This window comes from Vulpes lagopus, chromosome 23, assembly GCF_018345385.1.
Source record: "Vulpes lagopus strain Blue_001 chromosome 23, ASM1834538v1, whole genome shotgun sequence".
Classification (NCBI taxonomy): Eukaryota; Metazoa; Chordata; class Mammalia; order Carnivora; family Canidae; genus Vulpes; species Vulpes lagopus.
The window spans coordinates 33,664,697-33,681,857 of record NC_054846.1 but is presented as its reverse complement, the minus strand read 5'-3'; the positions used below and the strand labels follow the sequence as shown (position 1 = coordinate 33,681,857).

General features: G+C 36.8%; 1 protein-coding gene across 7 annotated transcripts in view; it reads right to left on the bottom strand.

The window, feature by feature from the left end:
* Positions 1-17,161, bottom strand: part of ATP2B1 (ATPase plasma membrane Ca2+ transporting 1) — a 128,493-nt gene that overhangs the window by 66,867 nt on the left and 44,465 nt on the right. For all 7 annotated transcript variants that reach the window (XR_005985183.1, XR_005985184.1, XM_041738069.1 and 4 more), the window contains exon 2: positions 4,927-5,351. Coding sequence is in view for 5 of the 7 variants with exons in the window: in XM_041738069.1 (XP_041594003.1) it covers positions 4,927-5,134 (208 nt within the window). In the remaining 2 variants the exon portion in view is untranslated. The remainder of the gene's footprint in view (positions 1-4,926; positions 5,352-17,161) is intronic.

Sequence of the window (17,161 nt, the reverse complement as noted above, 5' to 3'; positions counted from 1 at the left end):
TATGGAGACATTAGTCAGCCAGGGACAATTACTGTTGACTTTACCCTGCTTCCTACTACATAACTCTTTTGTTTCTTTCTACCAGTTTCCTTTTCTTATTCCCTTTGCTTTTTTTCCTCTTACACCTAATTTTAGCAACTACCACTTAAAAGCCTAGAGTCTTGGGGATCCCTGGGTGGCGCAGCGGTTTGGCGCCTGTCTTTGGCCCAGGGCGCGATCCTGGAGACCCGGGATCGAATCCCACGTCGGGCTCCCGGTGCATGGAGCCTGCTTCTCCCTCCGCCTGTGTCTCTGCCTCTCTCTCTCTCTCTCTGTGACTATCATGAATAAAAAAAAAAAAAAAAAAAGCCTAGAGTCTTACTTATTTTCCTGCCCCTTTACAAGACCATGAAGCCATCCACACTCTTACAGAATATCACTCGGTACCTGTCTTCAATTGGCATGCATTCGTTGTCATTCTTTATTTCGTGCATTACTACTGAATGATAAACAGGACAATATAGAGATGTGCATTCTAGAAATCTCATTATTAGACAGTCTTTTCTACCAACCAATATAAAATATAGATACTGACCAAAAGCTAGTTTAGAAATAAAAGAATCAAGAAATAGGATTTATGATAGGAATGAATAAGGAAGTCAATATAGGAAAACAATGAAGATAATGGGGGGGGGGGGGAACCACAGGGATAATTGCATTCATTTAGGATGTTGCAAGTAAGTAATTCTGTCATAAAACTATCATATTCTGAGGATTCTAAGATAGGTGCTTGCTCTAATAGATAAAGATGAAACATGAAATGATGTCTTGATTTCAGTTAACCTCAAAATTTATACTTCCAATTCTTTTAAGAGTAAAGATGGATAAGTTTTTAATATGAAAATCGTATCTGGCTCAAAATACTTCTACTGATCAGGACATATAAAGTACCCTTCAAATCCAGTTAAAGGGCTACTCTGCTGGAAGACAGGCAGTGAATTAGCAGGTCAAATGGGGAAGCTCACAAATACCATTTCCCAAACAGGGCATGTTTTATTTTCTATTTTATTTTTTTAAAGATTTTATTTATTTATTCATGATAGACAGGGAGAGAGAGGCAGAGACACAGGCAGAGGGAGAAGCAGGCTCCATGCCTGGAGTGCTCCAGGGCCAAAGGTAGGAGCTAAACTGCTGAGCCACCCAGGGATCCCCAAGGGCATGTTTTAAAAAGACTAATAGATCAACATTTCTTTTCACCATGAAATTCCTGCCAACAAGCAATACTATCTGAGAAGACAGAACACAGGTACCTCTCTTTCCATATTCTCAGTTGCATGAACTGAACTTTTGTTAACAGGCAGTGCAACATGGGGGTTAAAAGCATGTTCTCTGTAGCTAGAATGTGAAGGTTTGAATCCCTACTCCGGCACTTAAGAGCTGTGAGACTTTGGGTAAGCCGATTAACCCTTTTTGTGTTGTGGATTCCTTGGCTGCAAAAAAGGGGAAGGTTGTTGTGAGGATAAAAGGAGTTAACATTTGTAAGTGCCAGCAACAACCAATCTGACACAAGAAGTGTTACCTATTATGTTAGCTTATTTTTGTTCCAGGTGCTCTTAAGAAAGGTCTTAGGTTGTTCTTCCTCTAGACTTCATGGCAATCTAATAGCCTCATTCCCAATATTTCAGATTTTCCTTTTCCACTCATTTTTCTCTTAAGTACACAACACTAATATACTACACATTTCATTTAGTTGTCCTGTAAATCCGTCTCCACCTTGTAAAAATAAGTCAGGGATTGTTTTACTCACGAATGTATATACTCAGCCGAGAAAGTACCCACCACTAAACTGACAGGATATCCCAGCAATTCTAAGGTGCACATAGTCTTACATCGTATGAACACTGTTGAAATTGGGATGTAATTTAATTATTCACTTAACAATTAAAATCACCAACACTAACTCCTTTTTTAGAAGGTATATACAACATATGGCAATTAACAACCTAGGTCTTTCGACTCTGTCTCAATGAATGAATGAATGAAAGAATTAAAGAAACAGATAAACTTCAGTTTTACCTCATCAATATTTACGTTCTTTAGAGAATCATTTAATCTCATTTTCCTTGACTATAAACAGGTTATACTAACAAAAGAGTACTTATTGTCTGGATTATTTTCTTGGGCATACAAATTCCTAGCTGATTATCTCAGATAAGGATTTATTTATTATCATTTGCCTAGTTGATCAGCAACGAAATGTTCATTAGCTTTCTGAATAAATTATTTCTAAATTAAACTAAAGCTATTCTGGGATGCCTGGGCAGCTGAGCAGTTGATCTACTGCCTCTAGCTCAGGTCGTGATCCTGGGTCCAGGGATCGAGTCCCCCATCAAGCTTCCTGCAAGGGGCCTGCTTCTCCCTCTGCCTATGTCTCTGCCTCTCTCTGTGCCTCTCATGAATAAATAAGTAAAATCTTAAAAAAAACAAAACAAAATACTAAAGCTATTCCTTGGGTAACAATATTCCTAGAAGGCTGTGGCTGTTTTTATTTAATCTTACAACTGTAAACGCAAATATAATGCTTAAAATGACTTTTTCATATTCTTTATGGGAGCCTGCTTCTCCCTCTACCTATCTCTCTGCCTCTCTCTCTTAATAAAATCTTTAAAAATTTCAAAATGACAAACTACTGTATATAGCTAGTGAAGACAAAAATTAATACAAATGTTAACAAAAATTCACAATATGAGGAAAATATGAGCAAGAATTTTCTACGAATAAATGAGGGGGAAATATTTCATTTATTTGATAGCACAAAGCAGCAACAATGCACATCAAATTTTGAGTGGTAAGTGAATATTTCTATTATCCACAGCTTCCATCATGTTATAAGAAAGGTACATAACCATCCCAAATTTTAAAACTACTGTAGTAAACCCAAAAATTTTTAGTTAACTTAATAAACTTCATTAATTAAACCAAAATCAATGTAAGGAGTATTGCCCAACATAACAACACAAAAGAAACTGCAGTGCAAACTAATGAAAATCAGGTCTATTAAAAATGAGAACAGACCATAGAGGGGTGTTTAATTATTAGAAGATAAGAATTTTGATTAACTAGTTAGTAGCAGAGGAATACAAAGACATGGTTGAGGGAGGTACAATTAAGTGATGTGAAGCTGAAGTTCAGTATCACTTTCTATGAACGACTATGTTGTTATATCAAGGGCTTTTTAATGGTAGCATTTGCTAACAATTTGGTGATCACAAAACATCCGACAATTAGGTTTTAGGTTAAATGTAGAAAATATATATAGTTGATTTAATGAGTCTACCAACTGAGAACAGTGCATCAATGTTTACAAATCTCTAAAAGGGATATAAAGTGAGCTAATATTTCAAAATGAGTTTGCATAATGAACAAGCTACAAATTTTGTCAAATTACTATCTATTAAAGTCCATGGGTCTGTACCTGATTCCTAGAATTTATACCAACAACAGGGATCCCCACCACCTTAAAATAGTACAGCATATTAAGGTATAACTAAGAAGTCCATGGTTCTAGTAGTTCTGACTTAAGGAAAAGATCCAGAAAATACAGAAGACTTAACAGGTCTTGCAGGGAAGAAAAAAACAAAACAAAACAAAACAAACAAACAAACTCCAAAAGTGATCAAGGAAGCCCTTTTTGGACATGTGTGAATATGGATACAAGCTTCCTCAAGATCATGCCACCTTAGAAAAATTAATTGCCTACCATTAAAACAAGTAAGAATTCAAATACAATTATATATATATATAAGCAAGTTAAAGAATTTTCAATGTGATTTTAAAAATTGTTAACAATTTTAGAAATAACTTTTTGTTATTATTTTAAATTTTATCAGAAGTAGTATGGCATGGCATGAGATGTTCCAAAAAAAAAAAGCTAAAACATTTTTGGGGGCACCAAGCTGGCTTAGTCAGAAGAGAATGTGACTCTTGATCGTGGGGTTGTAGGTTCAAGATTGTAGGTTCGAGATTACTTAAAAACAAACTTAAAACAAAAAAGGAAAGAAAGTCATTTCTGCATAATTTCTCTGGAACTCGCTTTGGAATATGTACTAATATACTTTAACTTTTAAAAGTAATGATTTCCCATCCTTACTAAAATCACCAAACATTCATCATCATGTATCCTCCTCCCTCCTTTGCAATTTGCAAAAGCCTTTCTGAAACCTCCTAACCGTAATTTTCTATTCAACATGATGAATGTATAAAAGGTCATCTATCTCAAACCATTTCAAAGACCATAATGCAATGAAGTTATAATGACTTTTTCTTTCCTCAAAAAGAAACTTACTGCAAATTGAGAATTATGAAACCAAAGACTTCTTTGAACACAGGGAAATTGAACATAATTCTGAGGCTGAAAATTAGTTTTAATCAAAGGAAATGTCTGCTAGGTATAAAAAAAAACTGGCATCTAATTTACTCCATTTGCTTTAGGACCTTCTGAACTCATTATTAAAGTTTAGGTTAAAAACAACTTACTGAGCCACTGGCTGTGACAACTATTTCAAACCACTTTATAAAATGAAGGATAAGTGAGCAGGGTTTAATTTCCACTGAATCCCCGGGGGCTATCTAGCCTGGTTCCATCTTCTATAGTTCCAGTGGAAAAGCAATCTTGTTATTGTAAACAAGCAGCAACAACATGTACAACAATACAAAATATTTCTTCCCACCAACCTAAAATATAAGTATTAGTTTGTAACATTATTTCCTGATCTAAAGTTACTTTAATTGAACCAATCTGATAGCTAATCCATTTTAATGTCACTAAAATTATGACATAATCATATACTAACCAAGACAATATACACAGGTTTATGGTTTATTCATGAGCCAAATTTATAGTACTCTCCGTAACAAAGAACTAAAAACAAACATAACACAACCTACCTTCATTGGGAGATGTTTTCAACCTGCTGCAAATTCCAGAGACGTCTCCATAGCTTTCTTGTATTTTTCGTAATGCATCTGTAGACCTGAGCTCCATGAGAGCCCGCAGCTCTGCGAGCGTGATTCCAAAGTCTCCATCATGATTAGCTTCCTTCAAAGAGTTTTTTACTCCACTATATGCAAGTGAGTTGTTTGCCATGTCGCCCATTACAAGTATAATTTATTAAGAGGAAAATGTTTCCCAAAGACTCTAATTTTCACTTGATGTATTTCCAAGATGAAAATCTTTTAAATATGAAATTCTTTCTTAAACCAAACACTCATTGTATGACTTTGTAGAGCAGCATCAACAGCATTTCCCAGAGAAGTATCTTGACTTTTGGCCCATGACTAGTTTCTTCGGATCAATCATGAGATGTACACATCTGTAAGAAAATATTTAAAAGTTAGTAAAATCCCTCTCATAGTATTATGCATACAAGCATATTTTCTAAGTCTCATCTGGTAGCTAATCAAAGTACATCACTTAACTATAAAAATATTTTTAACTGTAGTCTCCTGCCTTTATAGTGTTTTGCATGACAAAAGATCAAAGTATAACTCCTAAATAAAATTGTATTTCAAGATGTTACATCTTACCATTATTAAATGAAACTGCATTTCACATTTTTATAAAATATAAAATATATAAAATAAAATTTCACAATTTTATGTTCCATTCAGTGTCACTGTTATTAATAGTTATCACTCAGCACTTACATTCCAAGCACTATTTCTTTAAATTCATTCTCTCATTTAATCACAATGTAATCCCATGAGATGTTATTACTCCTTACTCTACTGAGAATAAGCTTTAGAAAAAGTGAGGAGTTTCTGCGGAGCTTACAAGTGCCTTAAAAAAAAAAAAAAAAAAAAAAGGATGAGCTGGGATGTCTCCAAACCCACGTTCCTTCTAATACGTGGATCCTTGTCTCCAAACCTTTCATACAATATAGACCCTCAAAGGTCAAAAAACCACAATGAACAATATGCCTGCCTGCAATTCTCCTTGACCACCTGTAACACTACCCTCTTGGCTTTCTAAAACTATCTTCCACCATGATTTCTGTCCTGTATCACCTCAGATCTTCCCTAGACCAGCTATCCCAAGAAATTCTCTACCCCTTATCCCTCTTTATCATTACTCTCTCTTTGCTGGCCTTTAGTATTACCTAAAATTACCCTGTTCTCTTATTTGTCAGGTTTGCCCATTCGTATATCCTGGGAATCTAGAACTATGCCAGGGACATGGCAGACATTTGGTATTTAACCAATAAATGGATGCATTAATTTAATTTTCCCTATAGTTCTTTCAAGTTCTCTTTGTACTCTAAGTCACCTAAAGATGAGTGTTCAACTCGTCTCCATCTATGTCCTTTAATCCCCTCAATGTTAACATGCCCAACACTGGATTCATCTTATTCTCTAAACAGGGAATTCCCTTCCTCAATCACCATTATTCTCATCACCTGGGCTTGAAACCATCAGTTATCTTTGATTCCATCCACTTTAGCTTCAGTCAGTTACTGAGTTAATTCTTCCTTTGAAAAGTTCCTTTTAGGCACCCATGTGGCTCAGTCAGTTGGGTGGTCGTCTTCAGCCCAGATCCTGATTCTGTAGTCTGGCATCCAGGTATCTGCTACTCCCACGGCCTTTCACCCCACTCGTGCTATCTCTCTCTCTCAAATAAAAAGTTAGATTTTAAAAAGTCCCTTTTATATAACCTGTCTTTCTGATCTTCCAATGCCTTCTCCACAAATTATAATCACTACCCCCCCAATGTTCTTTCTCATTCTAATTTCTGCTTTATCCAAAGGTGTGCATTTTGCTGCTACATATAGTTTTTGGAACAGGCATCATGCCACTATACCTAAACTTAGAGGATGAAAATACAGTCCTACTGCTCACACCTATTTATTAGCACTTAAGCCCAAACTCTAGTTTACCTATTCAATCTCTCTTCTTCCCCAAATACCTCTCCCCCATATTTAATAAAATATTCAATGATTGGGAACTAGAAAAGAATACTGGCAAGTGCAATTAATCTTCATGTATTAAATTGTTATGAGGATTTTGCAAATCATGGTATGTGGTTCTCATACTTCAATATGCATCAAAATCATCTCCAGGGTTTAGATTCAGGAGGATTAGGATGGGCTCCATCATTTACTTTTCTAACAAATTACAGGTGAGACAGGGGCTATCAGTCCAGAGAGCACACTGTGAGAACCAGTGGATAGGAAAATGGGCTAAAAACTCTGAATTCATACCAGGTGGCTGAGGAAAAATTCCTTGCCTTGGGGTTAAATATGCACGGACGGATATGATAGCTACAGATTCCAGGAGACATTTTTTTTTCATAGCCTGTTTCCTCCCACTTCACAAATCCTTCTTGCCTGCCCAATTATTACCAATTTTATTCATCTCCGAGGCAAAGTGGGTTCCCTCCTACTCACACATCAATTATTATAATAACCCAACTCCAAAGACTAGAGAGGGTGATTATTTGATTATCTCCTTGAGTTTCCACACTCAAAATTTGCTGGCATCTGAATATCACACCAACCTTAAAATAAGTTATTTGTTGAAGAGATAAAATAATAAGATTCCTAACTAAATCTGCGTGTTGAGGGCATTCATGTCATCAGTCTCTGGTTTCTTCCAAAAAGAGGACTCTTCCTCAGTGGTAGCTTCCTATCCCAAGAATTACCACTGAGGTAAAATAAGTTACCTGGCAGATTTTCCAAGAACAACTGACATATGTAATCTCTTCCTCTTTCTGCCTTCTTTTGGGAGCCAGATTTCTGCAAAAACTCATACATTCTGGTCTGAGTTATTAGGGGAGGGGCAGATCCCCAGGTTAAAAAAAAACTTGCTACTGTTCAAAGCACCTGGGTGGGGTAAATAACTGATGTGTTTTGGGTTTGAGTGCAGAGCTTCACTGTTGTCGCATAAAAACCAAATCCTCCATTTCAGCTTCTGTCAATATTAAAACTAATATTTTTGGGATCCCTGGGTGGCGCAACGGTTTGGCGCCTGCCTTTGGCCCAGGGCGCGATCCTGGAGACCCGGGATCGAATCCCACATCAGGCTCCCGGTGCATGGAGCCTGCTTCTTCCTCAGCCTGTGTCTCTGCCTCTCTCTCTCTCTCTCTGTGACTATCATAAAAAAAAAAAAAAAAAAAAAAATTAAAACTAATATTTTTATTCTTCTCTGCCAATCGGTGTTTTTTCTCCAGACAAAATGCAAGCAGGAGAAATGGGTGTTCCTGGGTTCTCTTTTTCTCGACAATAAGGATACAAAAATAGAGCTAGGATCTGAATTTCTATTTGTGACTCAAAAGCCATGCCTCTACTTTGTCTTCATGTTTTACTGGGTTCAAAGATAAACTGTCACAGGTCAAACAACAGTCGAATAATACCAAATGTACCAATTTATATAATAAAAGCAGACTTCAGACATTACAGTGGATATCTGTTATCTGCCAGTGCAGTAGCCTTTCCCGCACTTTTCAGGACTAGTCCCCAATTTTCCTTCAGGGATCTGCCCTTCCCTGATTCTCAATGTAGTCCCTATGAGGTTCCCTCCCACATCCAAACATCCGGGCCACGATGAACCCCCGTTGAAGAATGCGTGGCCACGATGAACCCGAGCCCCCCCCCCCCCCCCCCCCGGGTTGAATAATGAAGAATGCACGTATGACCCAACAGGGGCAAGGGCAGGAAGGAGGCTTCTGTGTGACTCTGGGGCAGAGACTTGTCTTTTCTTACTGAATTTAAATCTGAGATGTGGAAAGCCTCTGTGGATCCAAAAGGGAAGGAGAGACAGAGGGAGGAAAGGAGAGAGGCAAGGAATGTGCCCGTCACTGCTGGATCACTTGAGCCTGCTGGTCAGTGTCAAGTCTGTCCTTTCTTTGATTTTCTTAGTAATTTATCAATAAATTCCCTTCTGGGGTTGAGGTTTCTACCACTTTGCAACAGCTTTTTAAGTACATGATTATCAATTATGTCCAGTTCTCCCACTGTTTAAAGAAAGAGAAATCAAAGCAAAAGCACCAAATGCAAACGAGACACTTTCCAAAAGCGGACTAGTTGAATTTACAATTACGTACAAGTTATACAGCAGGCTGGTTCTGTATATCTAGATTGTCTATAGCCTCTTTTACAAGTTTCCTTTCTACTTTCACCCCTCCATCCACCGAACTAGCAAATTCACAAAAATGCTTAGGACTTTTAAAAAGTTTTATTTTTTGTTTGTTTGTTACAAAATGACAAGATGGGGACACACTATTTGGAACTGAGATATAACAGAAAGTAGAAGATCTGTTTTTGCTTCTTTGTGTTGCCTAACAGATTCTGATCTTCCATTTGAAAAGTTTAAGAAGAAACTACTATGAGGATGCAGAGGCCCCCAAAGCAGGGGCGGGGAGAGGAGGATATTTTAAAGAAAACACATTGCTACTCTATGGAGGCCTCTTGGTCTACATAACTTATCCCTGAATCCCTAGATGGCATCTCTGGCCAACCCACTACTAGTCTTTGGGGGATTACAAAAAAAAAAAAGAAAGAGGTAGTTTAAGACTGGAGTTAGGCAAAAAGTTACATTCTTCAAAAAGGAGGGTAAGATGGATTTCAACTGACACATAAGCTTTACTATGAATGGGCAGGGCCCTCTGAAGAAGACCAAAAAAACCTGTGAGGTCCTACTAAGTAATGAGTAAAGTTCACAAGGAGACAGCTTTGTTAGTTACAATTTCAATTCCTTCTTTCAAAAGAAACACTTGTAGATCATGAAATGATTGTGTGGGGCATTCGTTATCTAGACTCAACAATGATAACCACAAAAAGCTGCGTATCAGAAAAACTCAAAGAAATACAGGGCAATAGTTAAGTTATGGGATGAAATATGAAGCTGGATGAAACTGAGCACTATAAAAATATTATATAGTAACATGAGATTCTTGCAGACAAGTTACAAAATATATGCCTCCATAACTAAGTGTACTATAACAAAGAGGAACAACCTGCAAGACATTACTAGGTTCCTAATTCTTGACTTCTAAACCATTGTTGGTGATTTACAGAGAAGTGATGTTTCTCTACTCCGCAGACAGCTTGAAGGTTGGTAAGCCAGCAAATGTTAGATGACAGAATTGGGATCCAGATAGACAGGTAGGAATGAGAGGACACATGAATTGCTACAAAATGCACTAACTTGATGTTAGTTACCATGATCTAAGTGCTTTCCACTGGGCCCCTGAAGAGAGTATGTTCTTAGGTAGCAATGACAGGAGCCTAACACCTATAAAGATCAGTAACAGACTATTCCGCTTCACTTTGGACAAACACACCAATAATACTGCCGGGTCATTCATAAAATACAGAAACAAATACAGTACTCACCGCTTTAAATGTGTTTATATAAAACTATTTGAACTTAGCTTGGCACACAGTTAATCATAAACATGTCAGCGATTTCTATTGTTAAGAATATTTGCAGACAATAATCCTGTTCTCCTCAGATGAGGACTGCCCAGCCATTTCAGATAAGGAATGTTTAAAAAAACTAAGATTTCCGGACGCCTGAGTGGCTCAGCGGTTGGGCTCTTGCCTTCGGCTCAGGGCTTACAGCATGATTCTGGGGTCGGGGATCCAATCCCAAATTGGGCTCCCAGTAAGGAGCCTGATTCTCCCTCTGCCTATGTCTCTGCCTCTCTATGTGTGTCTCATGAATAAATAAAATTTTAAAACTTTTAAAGATTTCTAAACCTAAAGGAAAAGAGGATTCTGATGATAGTCTAATATAAAAGCAGCTCTGCTATACAGATAAAACATGATGACTGAATCTATCAAAAAGATGGATAAATGAATGAAAGGTACCAACTTTTATTTGTGTTACACATAACAGGCCTGCTAGGCTCTGCATTGGTCTGGTATGAACACCATGAACTGCATACTGTAAAAGAGTTAATAATAAAGAGAATGTTAGGAGTCAGGAAACCAGTACATTGAAGAAATAGAGAAAATTTAGTCCAGGGGAGGAATGTGATAGCAAACTTCAAACATTTGAAGTTTTATAGTGTAGAAAAGGGACCAGATGTATTCATGGCCTCTTGAAGACAGAAATAGAATGAAAGGAAGGAAGCTACAGAGAGGTAGTTTTTGGCTACCAACGTCAAACTCTATAACAAGTCATCAAAAATTGGAATAGGTCTGTAACAGTTAATTTTAAGGAAACATGACTGGTCACAGGGTACTCAGATACCTGGTTAAACATTATTTCTGTGTGTACCTGGGAGGGTGTTTCTGAAAGAGATTAGCATTTGAATAGGTAGACTAAGTAAAGCAGACTGCCTTCCTAGGGTGGGTGGGCTTTGCCCAATCCATACGGGATCTGAACAGAACAAAATAGGAATGGGAATTCATACCAAGGCTGGGCCCACAGAATGAAAATGAGACCACTGGCTTTCTAGGGTCTTTAGTTTGCAAAAGGCAGATAGTGGGACCACTCAGCCTCCATAAATGTCTGAGAAAATTCCTCATAATAAAGCAAGCACTGTTTGTATATACTTCTGATTGGTTCTGTTTCTCTGGAGAACCCTGACTACTAAAGGGCCCCTGGGTTAATAAGTGAGAACTCCCTAGCCTTGGAGTTGACCAAGCAAGATACTAAAAGAATTATATGGAAGGATGCTCAATACCTGGAAACAACCCGTGCCCTTTTTGTGACAACTCTAATCTCTAAAAATCCATTCTTAATTTAGAAGGGAACTCCACAGGCTAATGCAGTAAGCATGCTTTATACATATACACAACTGACATCCTGTTCTGCACTCCATTCACCATGGATTCCATTTATCTTTTAAAAATAAAGACTCATTTTAGGCAGGATTGCTTCAAACACAACAAACCCCAGGGGGAAAAAATATTTCTTGTGTGTAAAGTATGAAAGATACCATCTAATTTGAAGATCTGCTAATTGCAGTCATAAGTTTAAGGAAAGTCATGTGGATTAATTTCAAGCCTAAATTTAAACAAATTAGTTATAAATCAAAAGTAATGTGTTAGAAGCCAATCCTTTCGCTTAAACTTTCATTAATCTAAAATATTTTTAAAAGATTGTATTTATTATTTACTTGACAGAAAACGGGGGGGGGGGGGGGAGTGAATGCGCACAAGTAGACAGAGTGGCAGGGAGAGAGAGAAGCAGGCCCCCAGGCTGAGCAGAGAACCCTAGAGGGAGCTCAATCCCAGGACCTGGGATCATGACCTGAGCCAAAGGCAGATGCTTAACCTACTGAGCCACCCAGGTGCCCCTTAAAATATCCTTTGAATCAACTAGCTACAGATCCACAAGTAAGCGTAATTGTTTTCAAATCCTTCCCAATGCAGAATGAAATTTCAAAACATGAAAAAGTTGTAGTACTAAATCTTACTCTTCAATTTTCTAAACTTACAGATTTTGCAATTACTTCAGAATATGAAGTTATTTTTTATTTCATATATTCTTTCAAAAATTTTTGAACGGTTTTCTTAAGGTATCCACACTGAAAGAGCTCAATGAAATGTCTGGGTTTTCATTTGATATACAATAACTTCAGCATTAAGTCAAATTTCTATTTACTAGCTCTAATATGTCTCAGTAAATTTTTAAAAATTAATATTAACAAAGGTTCTTAACTGATTTTATAGGAACATAAATTATGGATCTGAGGTTTAAAAAAAGCTAAAGCTAAAGACATTATTTTTTTTCACTTAATAAGAGAATTAAGTTTCTAAGTCAAATACTGATCAGAAACAAGTCTTAAAGCCAACATTCTGTTAAAAAATGGTTACAAAGGAAGAACCATAGAATTTAATGGCCAAAAGTGATGTTGATTCAAATCCAATTGCTCATTTTATAGCCACTGAAACCAAACACACATAATCATCTACTTCCAAAAAGAATATACTTATAATGAGAGAGCAAATAAATACTCCCCAAAATCACTAAAAATAGGAGTAAAAAAACAAAACTTAAGTCAAGGGGCAAATCATCACAATATACAGGCTGTAAAGAGGCCACTACCACCTAAATAGCTGGCATTGTACTTCAAAGTGGATCGCCACACCCTAGCTATTAGGCACAACATCTGACAAAAAGCTAAAAACTTGCTTTTGACTTCAACCTTTCAAAAAAGAACACTCAATCTCCATTTTCTTAGTTTCTTTTAGCATAAAGATTAATCCAATTTCCTTTGCAGACAAGTAGTTGTGAGGAAAGGGATAACTAAGCTTTTATAGCTGTTTCTCACAGTGGCTGCTATTAGCATTTTATTGTTAGCACTATCTCTTAAGTGAAGAAATCGAGCCCAGCATACCCTGCCCCACCCCACCCCATTAGATAATAGCAGTGACCTTCAGACCTCAGGCAGGACAACCTAAAACTCACCACCTTAAATGTCCCTGCAAGGTTCAGCAGTATTAACTACTATATAAGTAAGCCTAAATTTAGGCCCACTAAACTTAAATTTATTTAAATGCAGAAACCAATGCTTTATTCATCTTTGATCTCCATATCTTACCATGATCATTCAAAATATAGTCACTTTCTACAGAAAAAAAAAAATTATCCTGATTCACACCTGTAAAGTCTTCCAACAATTAAAACAATTTTTAATAGAAGTGATAAAAATGTACTGTAAACTACTAAATATAAAAGCACTGATGTGTAATATCAGATTAATGGCAGAAAGAAGAGATGGCCTACCATCAAGAGGCTGCATATCAAAGAGAAGACACCTCAAGATCATGGATGGTCATGTTTCTTTTACAAAATTTTGTTATGCTCAAGTTCTGTCATTAAAACACTCCAAAGACCAAGGGATAACTCAATTTTAACATTCTTAACTCACATTTTTTATTTTTTAAGAGGCTTAAAAGAAAGCATACACACTGCACAAAGGAACATAAAGACTATATAAAGCCTGTTGAGAAAAGTAATTTATATCAGGTGAATAAAGAATGATACATAAACAAGATTAAATTCACCAAACATGATTTCGGTTTTATAGAACTGATAAAACACAGAAAATAAACATTGTCTACAATGTCTGATTTATTAGTCTCACAGGATTCATAAATACCGTCGCTGTGTCTGTGATGACTAAAATTAGTCTCACTCCCCTCAGTAAATTACTTACCATCTACCCAGAATCTTCAAGAGGCAGAGACTAAGTACACCACTTGAAGGGCGAGCTACAGCTGCTGCCAGCGATAAATTCAGCACCATCACTTTGGCAAATCTCTCAGGGTGGGCAACAAGTGGATTAGAATAGTGGAGGCACTAATTTGTTCTTCTATTATAGCTTTTATTGCACAGCAGCAATGATTTGTTTACCTCTCGTCTTCCCCAATGAACTGTGAACTCAAGGCAGGATTTGTGGTATTTTAATTTTAACCCCTCACACTGTATGGAATACAGTAGGTGCTTAGTGACTATATTTGATCCTGAAGCTAAAAATCAATTTGAAAAACAGGTTTTATAACAGTAAGCAAGGACAATTTAAATAGAGCAAAACAAAACCTCATAACCCTATGTTTAAAATAATATGCTAAGTACGCAGGATTAGTCAAAAGAAAGTCACAGTATTTGAGGAATTTCCAAACCACCTTGATATGTAACACATACAAATGTAACTTTCTTTTCAATCCTTCCAGACAATATTAGTTCAATGTATTTAAGATTTTTCAAATGAGCTATAATATACAACGACTGCTACAGAGCAATGGCTTTTAACCAGGGTCTTAGATCCTTGAAGCTATGAAAAGTAATAATGCCGAGTTTCAATATTTTAGAAAGGCTGGAGTAAATGATACAGTTGCTTGAGAAATAGTTTGCTAGGATTACACTAAAGTTACACCAAATCAATACGGTAATAAGGTTAACAATTACATATAAATAATACATAAAAATTTTACCTCATTAGGGCCACTGAATAAGACTCGGAATCTACCATCTTTTCTGAAATTTACTATTTCTACTTCATCTTCAACTCAAAGATCAACCCACTTCACTCTAGCTTCTTCCATGCTGCAACTGAAACTACTCTTCAAGGTGACCACTGACTCGTCTTGTTCTAAATCGAAGGGACAAATGTAGTCCTTCTTATCTAACCTACTGACCTTTGCCACTGTTAACCACTCCCTCACTCTTGAAATGTCCCGCTGCCTTAATTTCTCCGATGCTCCATTTTTGTTCCCACCACGCTGCCATCTCTGGCCGCTTGTTTTCATTTTCCACTGCTTGTACAATTGTCAAGGGAGTCAGTGGGGAGGGGCTGGGTGGCACTGTAAGCCTGACCATAATTGTTTTCATCTGTTTTTAGTGAGCGCATGAGATCAATTTATAGATAATAGTTAAAATTTATTTGCATGTGCATTTAGAAGTTTTATTTTTTCTGTCTCATATTTTAGAATTTCACAATTCAATTAAAATGGTAAAACCACACTATAGCCGTCTGGCTCAGTACAAGTGTGAATAAAATCACCTCGTTTCCTTTTCCTAGCCTGAAACACAGCTCCTATTCCCCACAGCCTTGAGTTTATAAAGAAATATGTCAGCCCAAAGCAGAAGAAACTCAATAAATTTATGATTCATCCCCTTCCCTGGGGCTATAAGACAATTACTCTTGCTTTTGATAGTACAGATTATCTGTTTATGCCAACAAAGTACTTAATTAAACAGTATGTGATAAAATTTTAATGTGAATGATCCCAAATACAGATACCTTGAAGTTCACAATTGGTGTTTTTGCTTTATGGTCAAATCAGTTGGAATCATCTTATCCCAAACTCTGATGATAACCTGCATCTCTTAAAAGGCTGTTCTAGCTTTGCAAGTTGTATGGATACAGACCGAAACCACGATCTTTCTGAATGTACCCCCAGGATAAACTGAAAAGTGCTGGGTCACATACTGGATTATCAAAATCATTTATATACTAATTCCATATACCTCAGATCAGTGGTTCTCCAACTTCAGCAGGCATCAGATGATGTCAAAGACTCCACCAGCAGTGGTTCAATTCAATAGTAGATCAGGAGTAGGGTGCAAGAATTTACATTTCTAATAGCTTCTCAAGCGATAAGGATACTGAGGCCACTGCCACTGGTAGGGAGAACCACTGCTGTAGATCTATGTGCCTTGAACTTTGGCTAAAGAACAAACTGTTGGATTACCACCTTCATCCAGAATTCCCTGTCAATTATATAAGCCAATTACTCATGGCTCCTCATTATGTTATTCTCAATTTGCATGAGTAATTGAAAGCAGACGATACTCTAAAAATATTCTGTGAGCTGTTACTTCAAATTACTTTGGTTTTTAATACCAAGTATACTGATAGACAAACACTGAAAATAATTTCTTTCATTGAAAGAAATATGGAGCCTCCTTATTTCATTTTGAACATGTGAAATGATTTTAAATACCTAAAACAGTATTAAATTGTAAGAACTTATATAAATTAACAGAGAACTGTAATTTATATACCTACCTTCTCCTGCTGTCCCCCCCCCCCCGCCCCCCCAAGCTATATCCTTTGTTTGCTCCTATTCTATTGAGACATTTCAGGAACTCTCATCCTTAACACTGAGTTTCCTAGTAAAGGGTAAGCCTTTGAAAAGCTCAAAATTAAGGAAAGTTAATTTTATATAATCCTGTAAAGCTTACCACCAAATGTAAGAACATATTATATCTCCAATTACATATGAGAACGAAATGTTCTATCATTTTCTAGTTTCACTGGTTTTGAGAATTTGAGCTATAGTCAAGGAAGAGATTTCTAAATTAAAACACTGTTGTTTTTTTCCCCCTTCTGTTCAGGAGCAAGAAGGCAATATGAACACTTGAATGTCACACCAGCTGCTGTAGCAGCCTACTCAAGTCCTTAAGAGAGTCTATCCTGTCAGTTCACAAGAACCTACACTTAAATGCTTAAGGAAACAGGATGCTCATTATGTCACTGAACGAGCGCACAAAAATAAAGTTGGCAATATTCAGTGAGGCAGAACTCTTATCTGTAAATTTAACATGAGCTTTCTGTTTTCTTAATTAAAAACTGTAAATTTCAAGGTTTTTTTATCCCAATATTTAAACAACTGAATGCAGAAATAGGGAGAGACAACACTCCCATTTCTTTAACTTCTCTTTATTT